We start from the raw sequence: 14,484 nt of genomic DNA on the forward strand, positions 1-14,484 counted from the left end.
GATCTCTCAGCAAAATAAAGCATGGAGACACTGTTGGATGGGGGAGTTTGCTTTAAATATTAAAAATTAATTAAACAGCATTTTTGGTTAGTGGTGCTCAGATGCAGTGTAGTCCCACTAAGTTATTTAGTCCCCCCCCCCCCCCCCGAAAAAAAATTTTTTTTAAAGTCAGCAGCTATTTATACTGTGGCTGCTGACTTTTAATAAAAGAACACTTACAGTACCTGTCCAAGGATCCAGTGCTATCCTCTCCTGGGCCGAGTTCTTTCCCAAACTCATTACAACTTCACAGCCATCTTTCCACTGCACATGTGCAGATGGTTCCATAGCCTTCTAGGAACTGTGACGTGTCCCAGAAGATTGCAGGCAAAGGGAGGGGGGCCAAATTAACGCTCTGATCGCAAAGGCGATCCAAACAGGAGTGGGAACAAGTACCTATCAAAACTAGGTACCCGCTACTAGCACCCAATAAATGTGTCCAAAAGTGGGTAAAGTTCTGCTTTAAAGTGATCTTGTTGACAAACTAACTCCCAATTAAGGTTTCTCTGTAAGAAGAGAGTCAATTTCCATCTCTCCTGCTGCCCACGTCACTTAAAGTGATTGCAAAATCTCGTTTTCTATATTTTTAAAATAACAAATATGTCATACTTCCCTGCTCTGTGCAGTTGGTTGGACACAGGGCAGTCTGGATCCTCCTCTTTTTGGGTCCCTTGCTGCAGCTTCTATCCCCTCTCTCCAGTCGAGTGCCCCCACAACAAGCAGCTTTCTATGGGGGCACCAGAGCCGAGCTGCAGCTCCGTGTGTCCATTCAGACACAGAGCTAAAGTTCGGCCCCGCCCCCTCTCTCTCCTGATTGGCTAACTAACTTTAATTGACAGCCGCGGGAGCCAATGGCACCACTGGTGTGCCTCACCAATCAGGAGGGAGAGTCCCGGAATACTGAGGGACTCATGGACATCACTGGACAGAGATGGGCTCAGGTACGTTTTGGGGGGGGGGGGTGCTGGGGAGGCTGCTACACCCAGAGGTTTTTTTATCTTAATGCATTAAGATAAAAAACCTTCTGACATTACAACTCCTTACTGCCACATCACTAAAGAGAAATTTGCCGGCTGAAGTTTCTTCAGAAGCCGGCACTTCTGTGGGTGTCCATCTCCTGGTCCCCCACAATGCTCACTGCTTCCTCCTGCTGAAATCCACATCACTACAGGACACAGGAGGCAAGAGAGGTAAGTATTTATATTTTTACAGTGAGACCTTTCTCTAGGAGTTTCGGTTTCCAAGCAAATATTTGGTAATTTCATGGGGTAACACTTGACACCCCATTCCATTTTCATCTCCATAAGACATTATTGGGTGTCTTAGTGGCCAATCACAGGCCTCAATGATGTCACATGAGGGCAGGAAGGAGCTTACTGAGTCCTGTGCATGTTTTGACTTTTAGAAAGTAAAAGTTGGTAGAGGGATGTTTCAGGAGTGGGACAGGACCGTGGAAGAGGGCAGGCAAGGTAAGTACACCCTTCTATAAAGTAAACTTGTTACTTTGCTCATTATAAAGTAAAAAGCTCACTGTGTGCAGAGTAAGCAAGACTGTACAACTGTCCAACTGTACAACTGGAGTCCAAGCTTTAAACTTACACATTGCTTATCATGCATGTAATTACCATGGAAAAACAGCTGGAAACCAGGTTTGGTTTCATGGTTCACTTACCTTGATCAGAATTAGTTAAGCTATTTATTGTTAGTGTATATAGTACCGATGTGCCTTGCCAGTTGGAAGAGGTGTTATATTTTTGAACGTCTGAAATTTTTATGGAGTTGCGATACCAGGAAATGTTGCCGAGTTCTCTAAACAGACAATCAATTGTTACCGTGTCTCCTTGGAAAAGGGTGCTCGGAGAAATTATTATTCTTGTCTTAGCTGTATAAAAAAAAAAAAAAAATGTGATCAATGAAGGAAAATCTCAAACAAAGTGAAAAAAGTAAAAGGTTAGGGTTTGGGATAGAGTTGGTGTTTCTATGTTCCTCAGTATCTAACATTCTGCTTTCAGCTAATGAGAAGCCATTTATTGGTCCAAGATCAGGTCCAGGAGAGTGGAAAGGTGTTTCTTTAGCCTCAGAAGTTATTTGACACTTTTTGCTCTCCTTTAACTTAGCAGTTTTGATATTTTTCAAAATCTGCATTTTTAAAGTGGATGTAAACCCCATTCATGAAATCTCACATGGGCACATATATCTGTAGTGTTTACTAGGGCTGAACGATAGTCGATGTGATATCGACTATCATTCTGCCGGCGTGGGTGATATTCATATCACCGAAGACACGATATTGTGCAGGCAGCCGACACAAACGAGTTTCCCCTTGCTTTCGGCTGTGATCGGAACTCCGCCTCTCCAGCCCGATGCAATACAGCCCTCCCAGCTCTGCCTCTAGTCTCCAGCCGACCATTACTTTGCCCTGCTCCGCCCATTGTCTCTCCTGGCTGCATCGGGGGCGCGCATGGGGGCGAGATCAGGCTGTAACGTGTTGTAAATAGAGTCAATGGAGAGACAATGGGCGGAGCAGGGCAGAGTAATGGTCGGCTGGAGACTAGAGGCAGAGCTGGGAACACAGCCGAAAGCAAGGGGAAACTCGTCTCCGTTGAGGGAGGGGGAGCGCTGTGTCAGGTGTAGTACCGGTGATGAGAGGACGGTGACGGGGATCCTCCGGTGTCCGCTATGGAGTTCGCAGAGCTAATCAAAACCCCCCCCTGGTGGACAAGGTGGTCCTGTACTGACCCTTCCACCCGCCAGTGGGCGGGACCCTGTGTCTGACGGGTCACCATCTGATCCTGAGCTCCAGACAGGACAACAGTGAGGAGCTGTGGCTGCTCCACTCATGTCGGGCTGTGTTCTAACTTCTTCTACCTCCTATCACCATTGTGAGTCCCGACTCTGCCTAATCCACACTGTCAGTGTCTTCTGCATTCCACCCAGAGAAATATCGCAATGTACTTTTTTCCCCAATATCGTGCAGCCCTAGTGTTTACCCATCTCTCTCCAAAAGTCCCATGTCTTTCTACTGCTCCATTCCTCCATTCAGCATGATAACTTCTGACAAGCTCTCCGACACAGGAGATAAAAGCAGCTGAAAATTTGTGTCGGGAGGTAACGTAGAGACAGGTAAGAGAGAGCTTATCTATTCACAGCACAGCTCTGCAAGTTTCTTCATTCCTCTGCCTATGTGGAGGGGGTTTGTGCCTTTCCTTCAATCAGTTCACACACAGTGTATGCCTAGACTCCCCTCCCACTGCTGAATGAGAAAACAAAATTTGGAACACAATCTGCCCTTCTGAAAGGGTGTAGAAAGGCGAAGACAGCAGATATACATGTAAAACGTATGTAGGGAGATTTTTCTCATCTCTGTGTATCATCTGAGGCGGTTCACTTCCCCGGGTATATGTGAGGGTTTACATCCACTTTAAGCTAAATTTACTTAGAACCTCCAAACATTACTTATTTTCTGAAAGCAGAGGCCTTGGAGAATAAAATGGTGTCTGTTGCAAAGTTTGTGGGTCACACGATATTTGCGCAGCCATTATTTAAATGCAAATTTGCAGGAAAAAAATACACGTAGATGAATTTTAATGCACACAATACAGTATAAGCACAATGTAATACCTATTGTTTTGGTAAAATATAAAAGACAATGTTGTGTTGAGTAAATAGGTATCAAGTATGTCAAGATTTAAAATTGTGTATGCCTGTGAAATGGCAACAAACTACAGTACCTAAATTGTCCATGGGCAACATTTTAAAAGTCTTTACAGGTTAACCATTCAGAGTTAAGCATGATCTATGGCACTAGAATTATTGCTCTCACTCTAACATTCATTGCGATACCCCACATGTGTGGTACAATTATCTCTTATATTTGCGTGCCGGTTTTATGTGTGGGTTTGCATTTGCGTGTGAGCGTCGGGGGACTGGGTTGCTTTAAAATGTTTTTTTATTTATTTTATTTGAATGTTTTTTGTTATTTTTTTACACTTTTTATTTATTTATTTTTTTATTAACTTTATTGCTTTCACAAGTGGTGAACAAAACCTCTTGGGGTTATTTACTAAAACTCCATCATGCAAAATCTGGTGCAGCTCTGCATAGAAGCCAATATTCAAGGATTTTTTGTCGAAGCCTAATTGAACAAGTTGAAGGTAGAAGCTGATTGGCTACCATGCACAGCTGCACCACATTCTCATTTCAATAATTTTTTAGTTTTACTGTATAAATAAACAATATAGGACATAATATACAAAGAGAACATGAGGTACACAGTACAGCTGTCACTCTAAAGAAAAATTAACTATAGATTTATCATCAGGCATATGAACTCAGTGTCTGTAGAAGAAACGATTTCCACTTAATGGTTGTAAAGGGAGGAATCCAAAAACATTAAAGGCTGGGTAAAAGCAAATATGGATTAAAAATGTGGGGAAAGCCATCTATTCTAAGGTTGCCACAATTGAGACATGTTGTTTGCTCTTCCAGAGCAGTAAGCCATCATTGTAAGAACAGTGGAGTTGAGTCAGGTCTAATACATTTAGCAATGTGGAAGGGTTAGGGGTCTTCCACTTTCTAGTACTGCTTAACCGATTGCTGACCGCCGCACGACTATTTACGTCGGCAGTCAGCCCCTCACAGGCAAAGGCTGTAGGGCTACGTCGCTAGCCTGTGAGGGTCTAGGGAGCGAGCGTGCGCCGCCGGAGGCGCGCTTCCGCACGGTCACGGACCCCCCCGCGCGTGTGCCCGGCAGACCCGATGTCCACCGGTCACTCGCGATCGTCCATTAGAGCAGGAAAAAGGCAGGCGGCTAATGTAAACAAGCCGCCTGTCATTCTCCCCTGTGTAAGAATAGTGATCATACGGTTCTACTATGTAGGACCGTTGATCACTGTTCCTACACCTCAAGCTACATCCAATCACAGTTAGAAGCACGCCCCTAGGGACACACTTAACCCCTCCCTCTCCAAAAAAGTTAACCCCTTCACTGCCAGTGTAATTTCACAGTAACAGTGCATATGTATAGCACTGATTACTGTAGTAATGTCACTGGTGACCCCAAAAGTGTCAAAAATGTCAGTCAAGGGTCCGATCTGTCCACCGCAATGTTGCAGTACCGCAAAAAAATCGCAGATCACCGCCATTACGCGTTAAAAAAAAACAACAAAAATTACAAAAATCTTTTTTTACCAAACATACAGTATGTAGCACAAAACAAATTGGCCTAAAATGTGAAAAAAATTAGATTTTTACATTTTTTTGGGGGGAATTTCATATAAAAAAATGTGAAAAATATTGTTATTTTTGCAAAATTGTCACTCTTTTTTTGTTTATAGCATATGATCAAAAAATCGCACAGGTGATTAAATACCACCAAAAGAAAGCTCTGTTTGTGGGAAAAAAATTTCATTTGGGTACAGTGTCGCACGACCGTGCAGTTGTCCGTTAAAATCACGCAGTGCCGAAAAATAGGATCACCCCGCTGATGGTGATCAACAGCCTCCCATGGCTTTCAAATAAGAATGTCCTTTCACCTCTAAGAAAACCATCCTCTGTAATCCTCAAAGTTGGAATAAACTACATTGGATTCTACTTCTGAGTTAGTGGCGATTTTTGATCCACATGAGATGGGAGGCTGTTGATCACCATCAGCGGGGTGTTCACTGTTTTTGGAGAAAGGAGAGAGGCAGCTAGCATTTATTTCAGCATCTATCATTGAAGAGTGTATTGGGAAGATAGATGAGTTTTGGAAATTGCCTATCCATCCATCCACCCACCCTAAAGATTACCATAGATCCAAGTGATATTGATCACAAACACGTTCGCTTGAGTGTGCAGTGAGGTGAGCGGCCATTGCACACAGTTTATATTTTTCACTGGAGTGACACATCACTGTCATCAGACAACACTTTCTGCACTTTATTGGTTTTATTCATAAGGAAGTCACTTGATTTATTGTTTTTATTTGCTCAAGTCACTTTACCTATTGGGAGTCACCATTGATTCACATTATTCACTATATGGACTAATTTCAGTTTTATATATTTATTTGTATTTGTTGCTGATTCTGCCACTTTACATTTACAAGAAATGATGTAACATAATTTCTTTTGTTACATCATGTGAACTATTATGCATTTTTTATGAGAAGAGTGATTGACGTTTGTCTCCATCTGTACTACACACCACTGTGATTATTTTTACTTTTTTTGATGAATATTATCTATTGATCCTTACAACACAGTTCAACTATATAATACTGACGTTCTACTTTCATCATTGATCCATCCCGCACTGACTTGCACATATTTATCCATCTGTACCATTCACCTATATCTTCATATGAATTAACATTTTTTTCACATTTCTTTCACATAGGGTTCAATTATTGGAAGATACACTCCATTCGCTTTTTATAAATCATCCATCTGTACGGAAGTGTATATTTATCCATCTGCACCATTTTTTAGCTTAGCACTTTTTATCTTAGATTTTAACACATTTTTTACACCTGGATCTTATGGATTATTCTGGAAGATAAACCTTACATGAATTAGCGCCGATTTTTAACTTATTTATACATTGTCATTTCACAGTGGGGACACTGAATAGAATTGGCTACTTTTTATGATTACACTGGTTTTTAGTTATTTATCTTAGTCAGCACTGCAGACTTGCATATTTACGCATCCCTACACCATTTAGTGGTTCTAGAGTCAGACCCCTGAAGTAGCGCATTGGTTCTCGCTTTATTCTTTATAACCAAAGTTGTGACATTAGGGACACAGCTTGTGCTAGAAGGAAGAATGAGACTTCAAGATAGCCTAATACAGAATTATGGCAGAAAAATGCAAGTGACTATCCATCCTCCCCAAAGTTCGCCTACAATTGATTATTATTTTTGGCTGAACTGCCCCTCTATGACTCTAGACACAAAATAGAGACAGTTTGAAGAAAGTATAAAAGAAATTCCAATGGGTTGCTAATGGGCTTGCACTCACAATAATGGCATATAACAGAGAAAAAACCCCATCATATAAATAAATAAATTTATAATAGTTATCTCAGTGCATGTGTCCATATTAGAAGTACTTAAAAATTATCTTAAATGTGAAACTTTTTTTAGTTTTTGTGAATAGAGCAAGGAAAGTTTGGATCATGTGTCAAGTTTCTATTGATGTCCCTAGCCCCCATTGGGTTCTCCAAAAGAACATATGAAGAATGCATTTTAGAGAAGAAAAATATGAAGTTCAGCTCATGGAAGTCCTACTGGTGGACATACCAGGAAGTGAGGGAAATCTCCCCAAGATTCAAGTTTTCATACCTTTTTGTTAGGAATATTCTAAAAAAAATGTATGGTTTTATGACACCAGCATTTTTCTTTAATTGCAAGTAGACATTATCATACAGGTGTAGAATTAAATTTGTACTTTAGTTTATTTTTTTGTGAATTGGGTCAAAATCCCCCAGGGCTTTTCATGCTGTGTACATCAATAACCGTCATGCAGCTCCTTAGGTATGCAGTTACACATCATATTTCTGATGGGCGGATCAAGGCAAGAGGCATATTACTTATCTCTGATGTCAAACCAACTATGTAGAAAATTTGTCTGAAATATTAACAGCTGCAGTGCATCCTATATTACAGTCATAGAGGTGGCTATGTAAAGTAGAGACAGGACCCCTTTGGCAAGGAGGTAGGATCTAGGAGGGCTAACTATATCTTAGTAATTTGTTCCAGCTAAGCTGGTAGCAGGAGATAGGATGGGAGAATCTGCTGGGCAGTGGTTTGAGGTTGATGAGGAGCATCAAGCTGACCATACAAAGCTGTCGCTGACCATGGCAGTTTGATGGTAGCACCCCCCTTTGATCCATTTACAACTTTGTAGTGAAAAGTCAGCCTGATTGGATACAAATTAAAAGAGTCACTTTTTTTATTTTTTATAATCAGTGTTTTGTTTTTATTTATTTATTCATACTTATTTTTTCCTAAGGACTTTGGGACAACTTATGTTGGCAGGCAGGGTCCTGTTCCACTTGAGAGCTCAAATGGAAATATTCCTCCTAAAGAAGAGAATGGCACTGATGTGATGATGTCAGTACAACAGCCTGCAACACTGTATGTGAAAGCAGGGCACCTTGGTGGGCAGGGCCAAAAGGTCCATAATGTCCTGCATTTACAAGATGTCCTTGACCATCTGGGTTGAATTATACTGGGAGTCATTGAACCTGGAAGATTGAGGACATTGAGTTGCAATTTCTTTCACATCTTCAGAGAGACAATTTGAAAAAAAAAAAAAAAAATAGCCCGGAGCCTGCAGGCAGCTTAGTTGTGGTTTTAGTTAGACAAATAGAGCCTCAAAGCAAGCATTGTTGCTGTGCTGTCTCTTAGCTAACCCATAGTTCTTTGCATACTTTATCAAGTATTGAATATTTATTTCCAAATCAGTAATATAATATATAGTTAAAAACCACATACAAAACAGCAATCTAAAAGAACCACATTTTTAAAAATAGTAATGATAATGGGGTGACCATCATCTCTAGTCTGATTGTGACTAACTAGTCTCAGAAGAGTAAATAGACAAGAAGATACAAATGTCAGTGAATTTGGTGGGGGGTTGACTTACAATCGCAGTATTTTTGCAGTGGAAGGTTGGTGATACATAAGCAGCCTGTATCGGTACATGGTCCAAGTGTTCCTAGACAGTCGTAATCCTTATAACAGGAACATTTTGCTTGTGATTCAGTTAGATGACATACTAAAAGATGAAAAAAAAAGTGATGGCAAGATATTGTAACATCTAAATGTGAAGTATACATCTGGTTTGATTTTTCTATGCATTAAGGCATTTTATTTCACAGACCTGTCATTTGGTCATCCACCCTGTGTTCTGCATTGGGCCTATAATTCTGCCTTTTTTTTTGGGGGGGGGAGGGTGGGTTAAAGAGGGGTGGAGGGGAGGGGGAAAGGGGGGGTATAAAAAAGAAAATAATGAAGCAATATAAGATAAGTAAAGTATAAAAGAGTTGATATAATAAATGTTAAGTTGGTGATGTATTTTATATCAAAATGTTATTGTATACAGTATATTTTTGAATTCCTGAATAAAATTTATATTTGAAAAAAAAATAATTCTGCCTGCCAATAACCTAAACAACTCTCTTCTACTAAAATCGAAGCATAGCTCCCAAATTTCCCTAATTGGGGGAGACTTTCCCTCTGTTAGAACCAAATCCCTCAAATCCCTCTGTCTTCTCTCCTTGTCCCTTTTTTAGGTCGGTTTCCATCTAACCTTCAAATTATTCTGTTTGCTATTTTCAAATGTTAGCTTAAAAGAAAAGCAATGATTACGAATAAGCCATGGGTCAAAATGGTTTAAATAATAATTTTCCACACATTATAGTCTGCCTAAATATTGTATTCTAAAAGATGTCCAATTTAGTTATTTGTCTCAGAAGGCTGATCAGTTTGGGCAAAGCAAGATCTTAAGGCTCAACACCAGATTTCTTGCTCCCCCTCTCCCACAAAAGACCAAACTCTTTTTGGCCCCTTTTTAAAAAAAAATTTTATACTTACCTTTCCCGGATGTCTGCAGGCTGGTCATGTGACCCTAAAGGGTCTGTTTCCCTTCATACCTTCTGAGGGCTGAGGAGTTCTCACTGATGTAGAGAGTGTCATTTTCTGCATTAGTACACTGTGAATGGGCACTGGGGTGACATCCCCTTAGGGGGTGGGCCCAAGATGCCCTTTACTCACAGTATATCCTCAGTCTTCCTCATCTTGTTGTAAGGAAGATATACTGTGGGAGACAGCTCCAGGCTAAAGAAAGACATTTTGTAGCCTCTGCTGCTTTTTTTCTGGAAAAGGTGAACCAGAGAGTCGAGATTTAAAGTACAAACCCGTGCTCTGTTTTACACTGTAGAGCAACTTTCTAAGATCAGTCACCACTATTACCTTTATTAGTGCCTGTGAGCTTGGGTTTCTATTCAGATCAGAACTGCTTCCCTCCCTGAACAAGTTAATAAAAATTCAAAAGCAGCTTGGAGCAGGTTGATGCAGCTTAGAGAGAAGTCAACTGCAGGTGAAATAAACTTGTCAATGAACTCTGAATGATCTAAGTATTTCAAACTTATCTCAAATCTAAGTGGCATGCATCTGAATGCACGCTGTCTCTACCCATGAACACAAGCCCAAACTAGTCTGAAAAGTCCTTCCCTGTACCCCCTGATTTAATTTCAGTTTGTTACTGGTTTCTGATTTTTCTTGACTGTAGCTAAACCTTGCCAACTTTCATTGCCCTGACCAAGTGGCCAAAAGGAACTCTTAGATTGAGTCAGAATGATCTTTACAGTTCAGGAAACATAAAAGCCAGGTGGGAAGTGGGGAGGAGGTAAAATATTAATTGCATACTTAAATTGATCCAGTTTGGACCAATGTTAGTATGCACATCTCATACCTAGGGGACTTCTATGGAAGCTGACAATCATTCCCGGAATATGACAAGATCATACCCGAAAGTTCAGATAAAAAAAAAAAAGAAAAAAGTTGAAACAAATAAATGAATGGTTTCTTCTCCATGTGGCCAGTGGCAATATAATGGTACACTTACCCGGAGCAAGGTTGCCATAGGTTACTGTAGTTGTAGCCGAGAGTGGGGTATATATATTTAGATCCTCCAAAGAACGTCTGATTTCTGCTTCCAGATTAGGATCAGAGAAACTTATCTCAATGTTGCTTTCATAGTTAGATAGATCACCACTGGCTGCAAGATAAGATAATAAGATAAATAGTATCTGGTCTTTAATGGGCAACTATCATGGAATGAGTATACAGGTTCCAATGATCTTTTGTTTTAAATTACAAAAACTTTTTTTAATTTGTAACTTTTATGCTACACTTTTGATTTGGTTAAAATGTATCTAAAGCCAAAACTTTATTGAGACAGGAAGCAAATAATCACCTGGCTTTTTTTTTTAACAGAGCTGATATTCAATTTGTAAAAGTACTTTACTCTCTGGGCAAACAAATTTATACTGATTGTACTAATCCATATAAATTACATGACTAGAAAGACCTCAGGCCTACTTTTCTCCCATCCTTCTAATGACAATTCTTCTGCCCCAGCAAGCGCCCCTCAAAGTGTGAGAGCTCTGTCATCCAAGTCAGGTAGAGTCAGTGCGCATCATTTCCTTTTTACACTCCGCATTCTCTATAAAACTTTCTGGCTCCAGTAAGTTTACTGCTCCTTTACACTTTGACATTGTGTAATTTGTTCCAGTAAATTACCCAAGGTATACCCACTACATGGTTTATTATTGTGTTTAAAACCTATTGTTGACCTCCTACACCCATTATGTTTTTTTTTCAAATTCCATGTGCTTTCCTATCTATATCAGCAATTGTTTTTTGTTAATTTGACAACTTACTAATACCCATTACAAAAATACAGTCTAGGAGGTTGACATTTTTCTTTTCATTGTCTATAATTTACAAAGGGCTCCCTTATCTACTTTGCCATAGTGTATGTCTCCAATGTTTGTACTGTTCGTTCACTAGTGTACTGCACTATGCAATATATGGAGGTCAAGAAGGTCTCATCCCTGAGGTGTGAGTGGCAACCTCAGCCTGGACTCAGACCAGGCCACACCCCCAATGCATTTTGCTCCGCCCCTCCAATTGGTCAGAGTCCAGGCTGAGGTTGCCACTCGCACACTCAACTCAGGGATGACATGGATATGCGGCCATAGAGAGATCTTCTCTACCTCGACTCTTCACAGTCGCTGGGAAGAACTCCCTTCCATGCCAGCACTTACAGTGGTGGATGTCCAGAACTTGTACCCCGCTTAGAGAGCCTGAGCGGCACATCATGCTTATTTCTGGGTCACATGCAAAATATGGAGATATATTTCTGCTTACAGAATAAATAAAATACAGATGTGAATTGGTCCAAACTGGTTGGTCCCAACAACATCTAATAAAAGTGATGGACTTTAAAGGGTGTGAAGGTGCAATATTAATAGTTAGCAGCCAAAACAGGACATGTATATAAAAAAATATAATATTTTTGGCTTTTACATTAAAATTCATTGATCAATTGATCAAACAATGTATACAATAGTACGATCATACTTGATACAGATAGCTGATCCACAGGCAAACAAGGTCAGTAAATATATAACCAAGATGTGAAAGGTCTGACGTGTTTCGCTTGAACATTTGAGTTCAAATTCTGCTTCCTCAGAGACCCTTTTTTTAGGACCAGAAAACAATGTTGTATAAACAAACTGACACATTTATGCGGATCGGGCCAGTGATCGCCCCAATGGACTGCTGCAGGTGACCACAGGCAACCAACGACAGAGGATTCCCAGGAATTCCAAGGTACCTCAAAATGGGAGGTGCTGAGTCCCCTTCACAAGGGTAAAATATTTGCGCCAAATATATAGAGAGATAGCTGGAGGACTATGGTAGAAGCGAGTGTCTTGTATGAGGACCGAAAAGGTCACTGAACGAAAAACGAACACTTTATGTAATCCGGGTGACATCAAGCCTCACCAAATAAAGGATGACCAACAGATAGTTGGCTCTGTTGGTTCATCGACTGCCAGTCATGTTTTATGAATGCTGGATTGGAATTTTTTCAATGACCAATCTGTTTCCACTTTTTTTTCCAATGGGATGGTTTAACCCCAGCCTTAAGATGCTGTACTAATTTTACTTATTTGGTTGTTTATAAATCTACCTCTATTCTTGATCTGTATATACAAAGAAGAGGTGCTGCTATTTCTTAAGGGTGTGCCTTTTGGTACACATAATTGGAGTACTGTGTTCCGTCTCCTGATCTCAGTCTGGCCACACATCAGTTTTGCTATTTCCCATCCTTGGCCCTCTCATTAGTAAGGGGGGTTCTGCATATCTGACTTAGTTGTTTTACCTGCTTGTTGTTTGCCCAAAAGCTGTTTGATGTGCATGTGTGACAGTCTCTTCGGTGTTATTTATGGGATGCTGCTTACTTTTTGTTCTTCTATGATAGTATAAACCTTGTTGGGTAAAGCTTCAAATCAATGACTGTTATACTTAATCCCATTTTGCCAAAAAGCTTCCTTTTCCTAATTGAACCCCAATCACTAAATACATTTCCCATTGTAAGCTCTGTGCTAAATACCCAAACTTTATATATACAACACAACTATCCGTAGATATCTATGCATCCTGTCACCCAAATCTAAATGTTTTTTATTTACTGATCCTATGCCCTTGTATGGGTAAGTTACTATTATAAATTGTATGCCTGGTTGCCGGGGCAAAAAAGTCATTGCTACCCCTCTACTCTACAGCATGTGTCAAGAGTTTTCCTGCTGTTCCTTTTTAGTTTCTACAGTTTGCTTTTCCTACACCTTCTCGCACTCCCTTCTGCAAGTTTCTGTCTCCTTCCCTGCCCATAGCTAAGAAACAGATACCTAAGAGGCTACCTTTCCACTCATGTTCTGTTTTAAACTTAGCCAGCAGCTTACCCTTTCCTATAAGGTATGGCTCTTAGATTGGTATCTTCAAATCTACAGGGCCTCAATGCAGGTAAAAAAAAAACAACTCAAGCATTGAGATATTCTAGGTTGATTCATGTTGATATACTGTGCCTCAAAGAAACCCACTCTTTTTTAATCATCCCTAAATATTTTATGTATGCAAAAATTGAGACGTGATCCAAACTATAGTGGTGCCACATCCCATAAGAAAAATGCACAAAAAGAAAGGGAGAAGAAGAGACGCTAGCTCCCAAAGATAGTAGGACTTTATACGCAACCTCTTAATAATCTCACAAAAATGTACAATCTTAGATAGTGTAAATACATAAAAAATGTATTAGTATAAAATTACATAAAAATCATCACAGATGATGAAAACACAGCAGTACAACGATATACTCCTATACCAAAAGAACCCATGTGTGGTCCAACAATACACAGGGTCTATATCTAGGGACTAAAATTATGGTCAACCTCTTGTGCCTGGAGCAATAGGGTTCTTATATGCAGGTATACCCAAGGAATCGCTATGCATTTCACTCTGCAGCTTCTTCAGGGAATTCTATTGGAGTTAAGAAAGGCAAGAACAGAGGGCACCACAGAGTTTCCTGAGGAGGGGCTGCAAAGTTGCAGAAAGCAACCGGTTGGAACAATTCCATTGCTTTCTGCAACTTTTCCGCCCCTTCTCAGGAGACTATGTGGTGCCCTCTGTTCTTGCCTTTCTTAACTCCAGTGGTAGGCAAAACATCTGAACTTCTGTATAGGGGTATATATATATACACACACACTTATATGTATTTTACACTTACACATATATAGGTGTGATAGGAGCGGAGCCATATTGGTTTTAATTATTTCATTAGCGCAAGTATAGTGTTCTGCTACTTTCACACCTATATATGTGTATGGGTATAT

General features: G+C 40.2%; 1 protein-coding gene across 1 annotated transcript in view; it reads right to left on the minus strand.

Moving 5' to 3' along the window:
* LOC309550104 (adhesion G protein-coupled receptor F5-like) overlaps window positions 1–14,484 on the minus strand; it is a gene marked incomplete at its 3' end in the record, with an annotated part of 113,698 nt that overhangs the window by 75,851 nt on the left and 23,363 nt on the right. Inside the window, exons 3-5 of the mRNA XM_082250561.1 lie at window positions 10,653–10,805; window positions 8,670–8,801; window positions 1,712–1,921 (exon numbers count right to left, since the gene is read on the minus strand). Coding sequence (XP_082106687.1) covers window positions 1,712–1,921; window positions 8,670–8,801; window positions 10,653–10,805 — 495 coding nt within the window. The remainder of the gene's footprint in view (window positions 1–1,711; window positions 1,922–8,669; window positions 8,802–10,652; window positions 10,806–14,484) is intronic.

The sequence above is a fragment of the Pelophylax lessonae genome (genome assembly GCF_965119305.1).
Source record: "Pelophylax lessonae genome assembly, chromosome: 3".
NCBI classification, from domain to species: domain Eukaryota; kingdom Metazoa; phylum Chordata; class Amphibia; order Anura; family Ranidae; genus Pelophylax; species Pelophylax lessonae.